Source organism: Panthera tigris, chromosome A1, assembly GCF_018350195.1.
Source record: "Panthera tigris isolate Pti1 chromosome A1, P.tigris_Pti1_mat1.1, whole genome shotgun sequence".
NCBI lineage: Eukaryota > Metazoa > Chordata > Mammalia > Carnivora > Felidae > Panthera > Panthera tigris.
In genome coordinates, this window is record NC_056660.1 from 200341218 (window position 1) to 200359211 (window position 17994).

The 17994-nt window shown below is 38.6% G+C and overlaps 1 protein-coding gene across 1 annotated transcript in view; it reads right to left on the minus strand.

The window, feature by feature from the left end:
- Nucleotides 1-1812: 1812 nt before the first annotated feature.
- ISL1 (ISL LIM homeobox 1) overlaps nucleotides 1813-17994 on the minus strand; it is a 30362-nt gene continuing 14180 nt past the window's right edge. The window contains exon 6 of the mRNA XM_042960285.1: nucleotides 1813-1891. Within this exon, the coding sequence (XP_042816219.1) occupies nucleotides 1877-1891 (15 nt within the window). The 3' untranslated portion in view covers nucleotides 1813-1876. The remainder of the gene's footprint in view (nucleotides 1892-17994) is intronic.

A 17994-nucleotide genomic window follows, 5' to 3' on the forward strand; every position in this document is an offset into this window, starting at 1 on the left:
GAAGGAGACATATCAACCAATCATAATGCATGAACCTAGTCAAAACCCTGATTCAAACAATCTGTAAAAAATAGTACACAAACACACTTACATTTATGAAAGGGTTAAAAATCAGAACGCAACTGGGTATTTTGTGATTATTAAAAAAGTATTTTTGGGGGCACCTGGGTGGCTCAGTCAGTTAAGTGTCCAACTTCAGGTCAGGTCATGATCTCACAGTTGGTGAGTTCAAGCTCCGCATCAGGCTCTGTGCTGACAGCTCAGAGCCTGGAGCCTGCTTCAGATTCTGCGTCTCCCTCTCTCTCTGCCCCTCCCATGCTTGCACTCTGTCTCTCTCTCTCTCTCAAAAATAAATAAACATTAGAAAAAAAAAAGTATTTTTTCAGTGTTATAACAGTATTATGGCACTTCTACAACTTACTTAGAGATACACACTGAAATTACAGATGAAATTTTATAACATCCAAGATTTGCTTCAAAATAATACAGAAGGTGAGAAAGGTGGTAGAGGTACAAATGAAGTACAACTGGCCACAAGTTTCTGGTTGTTGAAATTGGGTAGTGGGTGCATGGGTGTCCACTGTACTGTTCTGCTTACTTTGTATATATCCTAAATTTTCCATAATAATACAATGGGATATTACTCAGCCATAAGAAAGAATGAGATCCTGCCATATGCAACAACATGGATGGACCTAGAAGGTATAATGCTAAGTGAAATAAGTCAGAGAAAGACAAATATAATCATATGATTTCACTCATATGTCGAATTTAAGAAATAAAACAAAGAAAAAAAAGAGACAAACCAAAAAATGGACTCTTACATACAGAAAACAAACTGGTGTTTTCCAGAAGGGAGTGGTGGTGGGGGGGGGGTTAAAATAGATAAAGGGGATGAAGGGTCCACCTATTGTGATGAACACTGTATAGAATCGTTGAATCACTATATTGTATGCCTGAAACGAATATAACACTGTATGTTAATTATACTTCAATTTTTTTAATTCCATAATAAAAAGTAAAAAATACAGAGATTCTTGTTTAATTGGTATGGGACTTAGGTATGAAAGAAAGTGAAAGACTGAGAGGAAGGAGGAGGGGCAGGAAGAAGAGAAGAGGAAAGAAGGAAAGAAGGATGGGAGAGAGGGAGGGAGGGAGGAAGAGCCACCTGTCTGTGTGATTCTAATGTGTGCACAGTCTGGGCTAAGAGCCATTTGTCTACCCTCCAGCCATTCCATTACTTCCAGTTACTCATCCATGTCTGTGTTTCTCAGTGGTTCTATCAGAATCCACTGGGATCCATGGCAAATAGGCTGACTGCTGGGCCTCATCCCAGAGGGACTTTGGGGAGATTAAGGTGGGACTTGAGAATATGTGATTCTGCTGTAAACTCACAGTGAAAATGCACCCACAGGAGGACTTATTGTTCCCTGTACACAGCCCTCACTCTATCAGCCATGTTTTTGCTTATTTTATTCCTTCCTTCTTCCACCTGAAATGCCTTCCCCTTATCTTCATCCAATCATACCTGCTCAAAAACCAAGTTCAAAAATCACCTGTGAAGCCTAATCCCTTCAGCTAAAAGGACTCTTCCTCCTGGAACCAATTTTTTTGCCTTTTCACAAGTTTATATCTATTTATATATAATATTTCAGCTCCCTTACTCAACAATAAGCTGCCTTACGTCAAAAGGCCTTTTTTACCTATCTTTGTAATTTTGCAGAATTTAGACATAGTCAAGAGTTCAATAAACCTCGGCTAAATCAATAAAGCAATGAAAACATAACAGTTGATCATGTCCAGAATACTCACCCAGTAGGCTCTTAAGGACTGGTTAACTTCCCCATTCACCTTCAACATGCAAAGAAACACTTCTCTAGGAAAGGCGGTACTGGAAGGAAGGCAGTTCAAGATAAATGACTATCAGCATTTCTCAAGAATCAGCCAAATAAGCTATGAAATCTTAACTACTATCTAAATCAAAATGCCATGCTTACCAGTTTTACAAGCTAACGAAATTGGCTTAAAGAAAAATATTCCAAAGTACTATTTTACATATAGCAACCATGTCCAAAAAGTGATGAATACCCTAAGAGGCCATGTTTTATAAAAATGTAAATAAATACGCCTTTACGTATAAATGTGCTTCAGTTTTATGAGTCTTCTAAAGAAAAAGGGTATGTTTTTATAAAGACCTCTACCTCAAGTTCCTGAAAAAAAACTCTCAAACTTTGGGAAGTTTACCATTATAAATTAATGTATGGCACTCATTGAGTGTCTGCTGTGCTCAGCCACTTATCTGATTCTCTCACTCTGTCTTCTGTGAGTTAGGATTATCCACAGTTTGTCAAGGAGAACAGTGAGACCTCGTAGGGTAGCTGCCCAGGGTCACTTAACTGGCAGAAAGAGGATTCAAACCCCCATGTGTTTGACTCTTTCTTGCTACAGATCTTTGTTTTCTTAGATCTTTACTGTCTTTTGAGAGGAAAACCACACATGGCTGGGGAAACAGAGTTGGGAAGAGGAGGGAGGGTGGATTAGAGGATGAGAAACAAGATGGAGGCTTTGCCATCAAACAACTCTAGGTTCACATCTTACTACCTTCCCTGTTTTGAAGCTCTCTGATCTTCAGCTTCGTCTCTTGTAATAACGCGGACCATTTGGAGCTGTTATGAGGACTATGTCAGGTGATTGAATGAGAATCCGAGCTCAATGAATAGAAAGTGTTGGCAAAAAACAACTGGTGTGGTCAACTTTGGTCTCATTTGAACAGGGTGTCCTTGTTGATTTCGCGTTACTGGGTCATCAGCTAATTTAGTGAAACGAACTGACTGATTTTCCACACTAGACAGATTCCGCTGAAATCTCATGGATACTATCTAATTCGCTGCTGTTCTTCATGGAGTTTTCTTGTCAAATACCTTAAAGCATCATATATACAAATGAAGAGTGTAATATTTAAAATGCTGCAGATTTTTTGTTGAATCCCAAACTCATCAGCTAAGCTGCTCTCAACTATTTTACCTCCCATGATCTGTCATATAAGCAGAAGGCTCCACTCTGTGCACAAATCTTGCCCGCAGGGATGAGGCCCTGGAAGGGTCAATACAGTACACCTGTCACAATTAGCCACCGTAGCCTTTCTGCAGCTTGTTTTGCTTTACCCAGGGATAATTAATGATCATTATTTTTTCCTAGAGCAAGCTTTCCTAAAAGGCTCAGACCTAGCAGAAGGGAATGGTCTGGGGAGGACACTGGGACACGTACAATGACATTTTTCCCTGTTTCTCCCTCCTTAATTAGATTGGCTTTATCCTGAACCAATAGATGGGTGTTGACCTCTCAGGATGTCCAAGTTAGAAAAAAATTTATTTTCTGGAATGTGTTTGTACCATCCACCCAGAAGGTAAATAAGGAATTTTATGGAGTGGGTGTGAGTCCATGGTTAAATTCTGAGGGGACCCAATACTTAGCGATGCGAATTCTTCTGCCTTCAAACCGGTGTGAAGGTTGAGCAATTGAGATAATAGTGAAGGGTACTGAGACAGATTGAACACCACTGATGAATTATCTTTTCATTGACCAATTATAGTCACAGATATTATTAATAGAAAAATGTTTATAATCTCTACATTGCTTGTGAGAAACATAAATTACTAACCAATATGAACAACTCATAATTTGTGTACAATCTTGAGTCCTCAAAACAAACATAGCACCTTCTTATACCTCAATTGAAGAAGAAAGTAATAAAATTAAGTGTCTATAATTGAGAAATAACTTTATAAATATTTTGACAATGATACAGATACCCATACTAATGAGTATACATAGTTTTTCTGGAAAATAGTGTGGTTCTCACACCTCTACAATGGCTGAAAATCTCTTGCTCTCTGGGGGAATATTTCACATACTAATTTATTCTCCCTTTATTCACAGAGAGCTAAAATTGAGAAGGCTGCCCTTTTAATGTAGTACAAACATTTCTTAAAACTTAAGATCATTTATGTATTTCTAAGAGATATGCTCAGATGTTTACACTTTTAATAATATGGCCATTTTTAACACAAATACAAAAAGTATAAGACATAAATACAATATTAAAAGTATAATCTTGTTGTGGAGCCAGCACTAAAAAAAGATTTTTATTGTTAAAATCTTCCTGAAAGCACACTGCATTTATGAGATTAGGCTGTTGTGAAGTCTGTTTTATCTATCCCTGAAATTATTTTGTCAGTCTTTTTAACTATCTAAGTATTTTTTACAGTTAGAATTAAAAACCCAAACCTATCATTAGTATTCTTATAAATCCTTAGTAGAAAATCTGTTTACCAAGGAAAAGAAACAGAAAATTTCTTCTTAAGCAGAGGATGCCCTACAACCAGAAACAAAGCGTAAATAATGTAAATCACCCATTTTCCAAAATTTTTATTTTCTCTATTACAACGATAGGGAAGACAAATTATAGCCGAATATGCAAGGAAAACTTGGTCATGCTTCCGATACAAGGGATTAAGCTTTCCTCAGGGCTCCTCTACCATTCTACACTGGTTGCTGAGTAGCATTAGCATAATCCTGAATTATTAAGAAAATTAGAGGTCAGATTTACTTTACAGGAGAATTCGACCTATCTGAATCAGGACCGAGAGGGTCGTAGCATTCCAGATGTGAGCCTGGTGGTAGGTATAAAGTGCACCACATGGAGAGAACGTGCACAGTAAGGAAAAAGACAAATTACCCAGAGCTATTACTGTCATTAGTTCCATCAGCCTGGGAAGCCCTCCCACGGCATTTTCAGAGCAGTGTGTGGAGAGGGCCTGGGGCTTATCACATCTCGCAGGGGGTCGTCTTCAGCCGGGCATAGTCACATAGCTTGACATTTCAGTTAAAAAAAAAAAAAAGTCTGGGCCCTCATTCTCCATGCAGGCTTCTGTCTCACAGCTCTACAACCGGTAGCTAAAATAAAGGGAGCCAGCCCGCTGAAGGCTGCAATCATTTATCTGATGGCAGAATTGCTAGCCTTTCTAGAGGTGCACACTGTTCTTTCACATAATCAGTTTTAAGCCAGGGACAATAAGCCTCGGCTACTACAGTGTACTAGAAGCTCCTTTGGGGGTTGTTTCACTAACCTTTTGAATATTTTGCCATAATTAAAAGGTTACGAATCTATGCCACAAGAAATGTGATGAAATAATAGAACATACACAATAATGTTAGACGGACTATTGCATTTAGACTGTACAATGGTAACCAATGAGAAGGGCTGAAGGGACCAATTGATGTAACAAAGCCTTTTTCCCAAGATGTTTTTTTTTTTTTTATTCTGGAAGTGCACATGGATAATACTTATTATGAGATATTAAGCAAAAAAGCATAAATACAATTTATGTTTATATATATATTATATATGCAACATATATACACATAATAATCATAACTAGGTAAGAATCTGTACTTCTGGCAAGTTATGTGCAAAAAAGAAATGCGTTGTGCGAAGGTGGTATGATTTTTTTTAATTGTCTTTTAATTATTTGTTAAATCCCTTTAATGTTGCATATTCTCATCAGTTAAAAGAAGCCTTAGGAGTATATGTATACAAACACTGTCATGAAAGAAATAGGAACAACATAAAGGAAAACAGATATAAAAATACAAAGCGTCCTCTACCCTACCTAAAATCAAGAAAAAGCATAAAGACTCAGCATCCATGTCAACAGGGAACAAAGAAAAAGATGCACAGAACCAAGTACATTCATTCAAGAGAATAATACTTTTCTCATACCCTTCTTAATAATAATAATAATAATAATAATAACACATGTAAGGTTTATTACATAGCACACATCAAACTAGTCCAAGTCTTTCTTTTTTTTTTTTTTTTTTTTTTTTTTTATTTATTTATTTTTGGGACAGAGAGAGACAGAGCATGAACGGGGGAGGGGCAGAGAGAGAGGGAGACACAGAATCGGAAACAGGCTCCAGGCTCCGAGCCATCAGCCCAGAGCCTGACGCGGGGCTCGAACTCACGGACCGCGAGATCGTGACCTGGCTGAAGTCGGACGCTTAACCGACTGCGCCACCCAGGCGCCCCAAGTCTTTCTTAATTAAACACATGAAAAAGTGGTTCAGAGAAGTTAAGTAACATGCCCAAGGTCAAAAAGTAAGTATTCATATCCAAGACTGCCTGACTCCATGTCCTTAACCAATAAATTACAGCATGCTTGCTCTCTCTCTCCCCCCACCCTATGTCTGCCTCTTTGTCTCTGTCTGTCTCTCTCTCATCATTTTATTAAATTCCAGTCTTCATTCTGAAATAGTTCTATTTTCTGTTTCTTCCTTGCCCTTAGCCCTTAATAAAGCATTGCAGTTCTCATCTGACTTTGGCAGGTCTGATATTCACTCATACTTTAATGTACATACAGTAAATAAACAGAGTGTCTGCTCTGCATTGTGCTGGTTCTGGGGCTACAAAGCTGAAAAAAATAGACTCTGGGCACCCACAGGCAAGTGGGGGATACAAGCATGCAAGCAGGCAAATCCAGTCTGTTATGGAAGCACACAGCTGGGGCACATGACCTCGGCTTCTTGAGGAACTGACATCTGAACTGAGAACCTGAAGGCTGAGTTGGGCTTAGGCAGATGAATGGTGCATCATAGGAAATAATCCTTGTAGAGGGCCAAGGGGGAAGAATCAAAAGAAGACAAAAACAAGACAAAACAAATATGGTACATTCCAGAAACAGAAAGTGACCCATACATCTGGACTTGGAGTGTAATCATAGCCACAAACACATTGCTATACCTACAAGAGTCTTGCTTTTTGAAGACCTAAGCGTTTGCTTTTCAAGAAAAAGATTATTTACAATGTCAGAAAGCAACACTTAAAACTTTTGAGGTTTTCCTTGATTGCATGTCAACAATAAAAATGGCTTTATGAATAAACACAACAAAATTAAGTGTTGTTATGCAAATTAAAAATACAATTAATTTAAATATAATCGTCTCTATCCACAAATTCTGAGACATCGGGCAATTCTCTTGACTGGAGGTCACTTTCCTCTTCTGCAAAATGGGATATACTCATCTTACATGTTTGTAGATGAGAAAGAGAAACAATATAAGGCTAGTACCTAGTCTGGTGCCTGGTACATAGAAGACAACCACTAAATGGTAGCTGTAGTAGAGTTTAGAAAGTCAAATACCCATAAGTCTCATTTTAGTGACAATAAGGAAGTGCTGTTTTCTCATGGGCCTCACACGTGGCTCCCAATCTTGACTGGTTGTTCAAATATAAGATTATTTCACTAAGAGCAAACTTCAGCTAGGTTAATGATTCGAAAACCTTCCTGTCTTTCCCTTATTTCCCATTCATTCATGTTTGATATAAGAATATGTGCTATGGATCAGCGGCTACAGGTCACAACAGAAGCCTTGATCCATTCAGGATACAGCCTCTGGGGACAATTAGGACATTCCTAAACTAAGAAGAAGGTGTTGCAAAAGATCTCATTTACTGCCTCTGTCATCTAGCCACCCATCTGGCTTATGTGTGACTTACTACCGCAGTAATTAGTTCAATGCCAAGAGGGTTAGGGACTCTTGTAGAATACCTAACTTCATGCATTTATCCTTGGTTTTTCCTTCCTTCCTTGTCTTCTTTCTTTCTTTCTTTCTTTCTTTCTTTCTTTCTTTCTTTCTTTCTTTCTTCCTTCCTTCCTTCCTTGTTTTCTTTCTTCCTTCCTTATTTCCTTTCTTTCTTTTTCTTTCTTTCTTTCTTTCTTTCTTTCTTTCTTTCTTTCTTTCTTTCTTTCTTTCTTTCTTTCTCTCCTCTCTCTCTCTTTGTTTTTTTTCAATAGTTAAATGCATTATGTCTTACAAAACCAACACTTTCACTTAACTCTACAACTTTCCAAAACGTGTTGCTTACATATTCCTGCTAAGCAATAGTGAATGATTTCAGGTTGCCATTCTGATTTAGTGGTTGGTGGGGAAGAAACTTATTCTCATTAAAACTCAAGTATAAAAATAGATTTATCATTATTAATTTTAAAGAAAATGTTTTTTTTTTCTCTCTAGAAGAAAAACAATTTTCTGGAAACAAATGTAGTTTGGGGTATTGTGGCATTTTTTCTCATAAAGACAATCAAGACTTTGTCTTTGAAAAAAGACACCTAGGGGCGCCTGGGTGGCTCAGTCGGTTAAGTGTCCGACTTCAGCTCGGGTCACAATCTCGCGGTCCGTGGGTTCGAGCCCTGCGTCGGGCTCTGGGCTGATGGCTCAGAGCCTGAAGCCTGCTTCTGATTCTGTGTCTCCCTCTCTCTTTGCCCTTCCCCCGTTCATGCTCTGTCTCTCTCTGTCTCAAAAATAAATAAACGTTAAAAAAAAAAAATTAAAAAAAAAAAGAAAAAAGACACCTAGTGTTGGGTGATGTCAAATTAATCCAGTTATAAGAGGTAAATTAGAAACTACATAGGGTGGGGTGCCCGGGTAGCTCAGTCGCTTAAGCATCCAACTACGGCTCACATCATGATCTCGCAGTTCATGAGTTCAAGTCCTGCATCACGCTCTGTGCTTAACAGCTCAGAGCCTGGAGCCTCCTTCGGATTCTGTGTCTCCCTCTCTCTGCCCCTCACATTCTCATGCTCTATCTCTCTCTGTCTCTCAATAATAAATAAACGTTAAAAAATTAAAAAAAAAAAGAAACTACATAGGGTGAACAGAAATGCTAATCTTTTCAGAAAAAAAAATTAAAGATTAAATCAGAAGAAATTTCTGGATTCCACAAAGAATAGAATAACTAAGAACCTCTAGAGTTACAGGGGTGTCTTCACTTATTGCCTTAAGTACTTTAACATAATCCCCAAATTAGAGCTCGGGGGGAAAAAATGGAATCCTTATTCTGAAGGAAAAATAGCATTAAAGAAATCACCATAGGTAAACGTTTTTAAAACTAAGTATTTCAACTATTCTCACTGAAGTCTTTTGCTGTGTCGACATGCACTTTTCCATACTCTACCTTGGCATTTACCCATCAGGTGAGTGTGTCCTTTCTATTTCTTTTATGTTGGCCCTCAAATCAAGTAAGTATTTTTTTTTTCTTCCTTTATGCATGGCTACCTTTACCAAAGATTTTGTATTTTATCCTCTTGCGTACAATCCAAAGTATTGGGTAGGGCATAATCGATCTTGTAAAATTATTTTGAACTACAAACAGTAACTAACCTAATGTGTTTGTGTGTGTTGCCAGATAGAGTCTTTATCCCCAATGCGGTTGTAGTACACACAAACCTACAGTTGTATATGCCCTATTATTTTGCACAGAGCAAAGTAAAACTAAGAAAAACTATAAGTTATTGGTAAGAATCCATTTCGGGAAAGGCAAATTATGCCAAATTTTATCACTGATTTTTTCTTGCCATGGGCGCCTTGGAGATGCAAAACTGTATATCATCTGATTCCCCAGTGTTTTCAGATTGACAAAGCATCAGCTGGATGATGGATCACAATACAAAATGCAGGAGGATTTTGCTTCTTGCTACCTGAATTTCTGATTTTTTTTTCTTTACCTCCCGCCATTTTCAAACATGTTGCCTTTTATCAGTCTTTTTAGCTGAGTTTTTAATAGTATGGTAATATAGAACCCAAGGAATATCACCTTTTGATGAAACACAGATTTTAGCCTAATGTCAACAAAATTAAGCAAATTGTTAACCTTTCAAACAGTTTTACAACATGCCAATAGACCTTTTTTCTCTTAGACTTTTGCCTAGTTTCTTATAATTGCTGGATAATTACGTCTCCATACTCACTTTCTTTCGACAGCTTAGTTGTAGCCTCTGGGATTTTAACATCTAATTGGTTTGTCTGCTTAGACTGTGGATTCTTGAGTCCTCCTGAATTCAGAAAAGTCAGGTGGCCAGAGGGGTTGAAAACATTTTGTAATTCTGTCCTCCAGAGCCTTTCTAAAAGGGTTAACAGAGGTACCAGACGCTGGTACTTGATCTTCAGTTATTCTTCACAAAGTGGTAACTGGACTCAGTGAATACTTCGGCTATCAGAGTAGAGCTCTATAGAATCACTGCACTCAATAAATGTCCAATAACAATGGTGAGGAGTTAGATGAACTATATTTAAAGTATTTTCGCCCCTAATTCCTCTCCTAAATCTGGCTTCCATCTTTGCCTCTTTATGGTATCCAATGATCTCAATTCAGCCAAGTTCAAAGGCATTTTCTCTGTCCTTATCTTCCTTGATCTTTCTGATGTATGGGGCACAGCTTTTCATACCTGCCCCTTTGAAGACTTCTGGCTTCAGTTCCTGAGACATTTCTATTGTCTTTTACTTTTCTGATCTCTTCACCTATTTCTCACATTTATATGTCTTTTTTTCATATACCTCCCCAGTCACTTTTCTTCCAACAGATCTTTGATAATTACTATATTCCTTATATCCTCTTGCTTTTTTTTTTTATTCTACACAGATTCGTTTGTTTTCACTAAGTTATAAAGGTGAATAACTTACAGATATCCTCTAACATTGATCCATTTCTTTCTGTACAGAGCCAGATACATCAAGGGAACAACAAAACTCAAATATGCAGTTTCAGTATAGCATCAATGCAGTATATACGTATATCATTTTCACTTTTTCAAATGCCCACAACTTCTTCAAAAGTTACTTCTTCAGAGAAGTCTTACTTGATCAATCTTCCCTATGCCCTTTATCTGCTTGGTTTTTCCTGATAGTAGCTATCACTACTCTCATCAGCATTTACATGTATGTCATTTGAATGCACAAAAATATAGGCTTCCTGAGGGCAAGAACTTTTTGCTTTGTCCACTGCTGTATAGCCAGCACATAGAACACTACATGGCACATAATAAGCACTAGATAAATACTTGCGTGGGTTAATGAATAAGTGAGCAAGGAAGTGAACACATGCATGTTGTATTCAGAACCTTAGAGTTATCCTTGATTTTTCACTATCTCAAAGCCCTAGTCTATGTTCTCTTGTACGAGGGTAAGGCCGAGCTGATGTAGTAAATGGGCCCAATAATAATTCAGTATCTTAAAGAAGATAAACACTTGTTTCTCAATTACAGTTTGAGCTGAACGCTTCAGGTGAGTGGGCAGTTTCACTCACCAAAGTTATTTAGAACATTAGTTAGTTCCATCGTGCTATTCCACTGTACCATAGGGCACTTTCATCATCTGCCAACGAAACCTGGGTTTTCATGAGTTCCAGCTAGTTGGAAGGCAAAAGAGAACGTAAAGGAAACACATCCCCAAGGCTAGAATAACCTATGTTATTTCTGCCTAGATTCCATTGGCAAGGATGCGGTCATGTGTGCTCACCACCTGCCTCCCGCCCCAACCTGTAAGAGAACTTGGGATACATGGCCATTCCATATGCTTATGAAGAAAAGGAAAACAAATGCCGATGGACAACAGCCATTCTCCTCCACATCAGTCAATTTCTCAGAATCTCTCTCAAACCAATGCTTTCCTTTCTCTTCATGCTATCTATAAAAAGGTCCATCCCTGCCTGAACCACTATGATCCTTGACTTGCTTTTTTTCTAGCCTCCGGTCTTTCATCTCACAAGCCTATCTCATTCTAACAACCAAATGACTTTTCCAAATTATAACTATTTTTATTTTTTATTTTTTCAAAGTATAACTATTTGGAATTCCTTGTCTCAGAATGCTGTGGCCAGGAATTCCCACCTACATCAAGTCTGAATTATTTATTATGGATTTCACTGCTCATCATCCTCCACAACTTCACAAGGATAAAGGATAAGAAGATAAAGGGGTCCAGCACGTACTACATATACTAGACCACATTCATAGTTCTGTCTTTCCTAGAGATTGGTTTTTTTTAGAAAGGAGACTTAAATTTTCAGTTATATAACATCACAAGTTTTTTTGTTTTTTGTTTTTTGTTTTCTTCAAGGTCCTGGGTATAAATGACTTTCAGATCAGTATTTGATGATGGAACTTGAAAGTCACAGAATAAAACTGTGACCTGGACTTGGGTTAAAAGCAAACCTGTATCACTAGAGCATTAATACAAACAATTCAATTCCCTCACACAATAGTTTCTCTACAAGCCTTCTGTAAAAGCTCATTTTTTAGATATTTTTTTTAATTTTTTTTTAACATTTATTTATTTTTGAGACCGAGAGAAACAGAGCATGAACAGGGGAGGGTCAGAGAGAGAGGGAGACACAGAATCTGAAACAGGCTCCAGGCTCTGAGCAGTCAGCACAGAGCCCGACACAGGGCTCGAACTCACGGACCGCGAGATCATGACCTGAGCCAAAGTCGGACGCTTAACCGACTGAGCCACCCAGGGGCCCTTGTAAAAGCTCATTTTTAAGGCAGAAGTACTCGCCACGTGTTCTGGGGACCCCTGAAGGGAAACTTTTGGGGAGGTTTAGGAGGTCAAAACTCTTTTCATAATAATGCTAAAACATTATTTACCTTTTTACATTCTTTCTCTCACAAGTGAACATAGAGTTTTCCAGAGGCTACATGATGGGAGATAGTGCCACAGATTGAATGACAAAGCAGATATGAGAATTAAGCTCTCTTCGATTAAGCCAGATACTTAAAAGATTTGTAAAACTAGAAAACTATGCCACTCCGTTTACTAAATTTTTGGTTTTGTGACCTATACTTATTTTTCATTAAAAAGTTATTTATGGTAACATATTATTTTAAACGAATATTAAATATTTCAAAATCCTCATTCTAACTTATTATACAGTAAATACGAATAGATATAACTCACATAAACAAAAGCTTTTGGAGATCTCAATAATTTTGAAGAGTGTAATGGGGTCATGAAATCAAAAAGTCTGAGAGTCACTGCTTTAAGGAGATAAATTACAGTTTTGCTAACTCACTGTCTTTACCCATGTCAACATTCAGCATCTCCCCTCGATTCCTGGAAGCAAGGAGAGTGGCATCACTGAAAATGTCTATAAAATAGTTTCCATTCTCTGATCTAATGCGGTCCTCACTGAAGTCATCAAGGACAGAGTATGGCTTCTTTGATGTTCTGCTCTTAAACACATGAAGGAAAGAAGAGGGAATTGAGAATTGTGCTGAGAAACAGGTACAGAGGTCATTAGGAAAACGGGCTCTGTGGACTCTCATGCATAACTAATGACTGTAAAGTGCTTTACAGATAGAAAAGTGTCATGTCATGGCAGAAACAACCACATTGCATCTTTTGCCCTAGGAGAAACTGCCTCCTTTCTTGATATTCCTTATAAAGAATATTTTAAGTCTTCTTAGTCTGTATAGTGATTCTGGAAGATTTCAACTTGAATAACCAAAACAATGTTCATGATAAATAACATTCATCATTTATACTGTTGGTCCATCACTCAATTCTGTAATGTTACAGATTCTATTCTAATGCTAGCCACTTAGCTTTGCCCTAGAGAAAACTCTATACCTCGGCCAAAGGCTGCCATAATACACATTACAAATGCATACATTTATTCACAAGAATGATTTCATAGAGTCAGTCACCACTACAAAATGAAAACAAATAAACAAAGCATCGCTCAAATTCCAGTAAATAATTCAATGAAAACAACTTCCTATATGTTGAGTAAGCAGTATATAACCAGCTTTGGTCCTAAGTCTCTCAGTGGTAGAGAAGCTATTGGATTTTCCTGGCAGGAATCTTTCTGAACTACCAGTTAGCTAAGGGTTACTCCAAAAATTCTAAAAGGTGGGGGGGAATATTTTCAGGCGGTTAAAACAAATAATATATTTGTTTTTAAAGTCAATTCTAATCCTAACATTTCATATGCTCATTTGCACCTGCAAGACTAACACTATCTGGGCTTTGATGTGATCAAAACTACTTTTTTAGGTCATCTTGGCCCTAGCATACTTGCGATAAAGACTTTACTGGGTGAAAAATCTCCAAGCCCTGTTTTGCACACGACACATAAGTACATTTTCCATTAACATTAATGAGACCTATGAATCCATTGATGGGATAATAGAACTAAAAGGTGAGGTTTTATTGGTGATATACCCATCCTTCATCCCAGTGTTTAACGTCTCATAAATAGGTAGAAATTTGGCCATGCATAAAATGCAAGAGTGGCTAGTGTCTCTAAAGTTGTAAAGATTTCAAGGATACAACATAGTTTTAAAAGTATGAAATGTACTTTGATACAAATACAGAATTCTAAGTAGTGAGCTCTAAAAATATTTCCATGTATTACTGCAAAAAGTGAATAATTTCAGAATTTACTAAGCATTTTCATTCTCCAGAAACTGGTCATCTATTTTTCCACATTTAATCATTTTAGACATCAGAATTCATTGTTAGTGGAAACAAATTACTGTATTTTACAAATAAAGTCACTCATCTTGTTTTATGAATTAGATCCTAAATGCATTTTGGTTGACAGTCTGTGTTAATTTCATGTATTTTTTTTCTTGAGAACTGATATCCCACAACAAAAGTTTCTGACTACTGATATAAAACTTTAAATAACTATCAGGTATACTTTGTGAGTTTAAAATAATATTTTTCACTATTTGGTCCATAAATATTTTTTCCCTTTGTCGCTTAAAATATACTGTTTCAAAGTATATATGCTTTATTCGCAAATCTATCTCATTTTTTTTTTGTTTCCTGCTAGTCCTCTCCCAAAACCAAATACACTTTTTCCTTTGCTAAAGCTATTTTTGAAAGTAAACCTCCTGTATATAACAACAACAACAAATTAATAGTTGTTCTCATAAGTAATTATTGAAAATTTTGAGACAGGAAATGTTTTTACCTAGGTGTGGGCATTTTTTAATGAAGGAAAAGAAAACTTACTTAGAATATATAGGCAATTTATGTTATCAAAATGACTGCAGGATAGAACCTGAATAAGTAACACTTTGCCAATCACACCTTACTATACTCTAGACTACTAATCTACAGATAGATATTGCATAACCATGAGAAAAAAGATCAAAGAAATATTCATTAAAAAACTAGTGGGAAAAAGGAAAATCTTTCATAGCCCTTAAAATTCATTCCCACCATATTTTACTTTATCATATTCAGTGGCCTGTCTAGTACTATCTCCATATACCTGCTAAGTTTAACAAGTTTCAAACAACACATTGTATTTGTGACAGGTCAAAATAAACAGCAACCCTTACCCATGAGAACAAGACAAGTCAGTGCCTGAATACAGTTAAGAATTATTTTCTGGAGACAGAATTTTTTTTTTAACCTCCCTACTGAAATTCCTTGATTTTGTGAAACTTGAGTTTTATCTTTTTTCATCTAGCACACGGTTGTGAGGCTGAGCCCAGGCAGGGAAAAGCATGATATGGATTTGTGGTACCTCCAAAGCTGGGAGATGATGGTGTTTGTATCACTACCACATTAAGCACATAACCAAATGACTCTCATCCACATTTATGGTTAGTTTTCAAACAGAGGCAGTATTATCTATTCCACACCAATTACATACACATACACAGAATGCTGTTTGCAAACTACAAGAATAGTAAATAACAAGATGTAACTAGAAACCCTGCCTCCCTTTTGAAACAAGAGAAAAATCCCATAGGGAAGGATCAAAATTATAATTAATTTAACCTCAATTAATCTAAAGTGGCAAGCCACAAATCCTTGATTGTAAATCCCCAAGCTTGGCTATCTGTCCTTCCAAAGTTGGCATTTGCAACCAAGCTCTGTCCCAAAGGTCCCCCTGCTCCCAAGTGGATGGCAGTGCCAGCCTCTTTGTGGGGGAAGCCAGCTGAGGATCAAGGAAGACTTCCACGGTTTGCCCAGCGAAGTGGTCGTGAACACACTGGAAAGTCACGTCACTTCTTTGTGCTCATGGGGAAAGAAAGGGCGCTCTGCTGCTCAGGGACACCCTGTCCAAGATGGTGACGCATCCTTCTCGGTACATTGAGGTGGGGGGGGGAGGCAGCTTATTACTGAACTAAATGTTTTTATTGATCGCCCTTGAGTCAGAGCTCACTGACCCCGCAAACCATAAATGGCTATAGCGCAGAACTGTCATTTCCAGGCAGCAAGAAGAGATACCGGATTAGTCCAAGACACCTCGCCCTAGGCTTCCTCGCACAGTCCCTCCACCCCCCTCGCCTCCCAAGGTTCGGAAAAAAAGAAAAGGTCTGGGGAGGGTTTCCCGTAGGCCCTAGCGGAGGGGGGCGTGTGGCGCTGGATAGAAGGGGAGGAAGCCGGACAGAGTTGCCGAAAGCGCTCTAGCGAGCGGGGCCGGAGCGGACAGCCGGGCGCTGGCGACACCCCCACCCGGAGTCGGTGGCCAGAACGCGAAGCGGCCAGGGCGTGGGTTCCGAAAAACAAATGACCGTTTTGCAGCATTCCCACCAAACAATAAAGCGAGCTGTAAAGCCTCAGGTGCTGTGTTTGTTGTGCCGTCTGTGCGGAGCAGTGGCTCCGGCAAGGGTGAGCGCAGCGCAGTGGGCCGGGGGAGCGCCTCTTCGGCTGATTCCAGGGAAAGATAAGGAGCCGCCGAGCCACCAGCTCTGTCTAGACTCGCGACCTCACAAGTCAAGCGCCTTGTTTGGATTAGCCCTCCAGATCTGCCAACCTGATCAACTCCTGAAAGAGAAGGGCCCACCAACACCCTTTTTTCCTCTCCCGGACCACGATTGTCCCTACTTTAAGGGATCAAGGGCTGACGTGCCTGCAGGAGTCGCGGGGCTGGTTAGACCAGTGTCGGGTCCCCACTTCTTAGCGCCCAGCCACCCCGCGGGAAATGCACCCGAGGGAAGCACCCCTAGGAAGACCGGCAAAAATAAGTACCCAGCCACCTCAATCAAATCCACAAATAACACCACCTCGAAATAAACGCGAACTTTCAATCAATGGAATGGAAAGGGGATCCCAGGCAAGGAGAAGACGCAGTGGAATCTCCCACAGGACTGTCGTAAAGTGCCTTTCCCCTACCTGGCGGAAAGCAATCTTACCCCACATTTTTTTCCTCCAAATCTAGGTGTCCCCTTTGGGGTGGGGGTGGGGGTTTCTTTTTAGACCTCTTTGGTTACCATTGCCGAGCGCTTTTCCAAAAGATAATTAAGCATAAAGAGTTGAAAAATAAATTTTAAAAAATAAAAAAGGTCAAGCAGTCTTAAGTGCGGCTCTGGGGAGAGACTGGCTTCCCCAAGGCAGAAACTGGCTTCTCAGAGCCAACAGCGTAAGCGCCATAAAAATTAAAGGATGTGATAGTAACAACGCTCACAGCAAACACTCGCAGCGTTCCCTCCCGCCCCTCCCCCTCCTACGCTCTCTGTGAACCAACTTCTCTGTCTACACTTCAGAAGTCTCCGGGAGGTGTGGAGAGATCCTCCATCATGACTTGGGACATTGTAAGCTGTGAAGTTTATGTTTGTGGCGCCTGGGCTCAAACAGCCATTCAGTGGCTTGCTCAGTTATCAAGAAAACAACAATCAGAAAAGATCAGTAAACAGAATCAGCTGCCAGCGCCCTGAATTAACTACTTGCATTTTAGCTTAAAAACATTAACCCACACTGTACAAGTTAATTATTTTTATTTCAAATAGTTAGCAAGAATTCAAGATTTGGGGCCAGTTTTGAAGTAACATTTTTAAAATAAAGGTACACACAGAATATCATTTCCCCTTTTCTCCCTGAACCTCCAAAGAAAATTTGACTTGCCTTGTTGTGACTAATCTTTAATTGTTGATTAGCAGAAAGGAAGTAAATAGAACAGAAATCAAGCATAATTTGGATTATAAATTTCTCTTACAAAAATTGACTAAACTTTACAAATAAGAAAATAAGTAGTTCTGCTTAGTTTACTTGTAGTAGGGGTGGGATTAAAAACCCAAATTGGTTGAATTCCATCCACACATAGCTCTTCTCATGGTTTAGACAAAATTTTAACTTTTTTTCTCATTTTTTTTAAGAAAATGGAAAAGACTAAGTAAATCCACATGGGGCTTA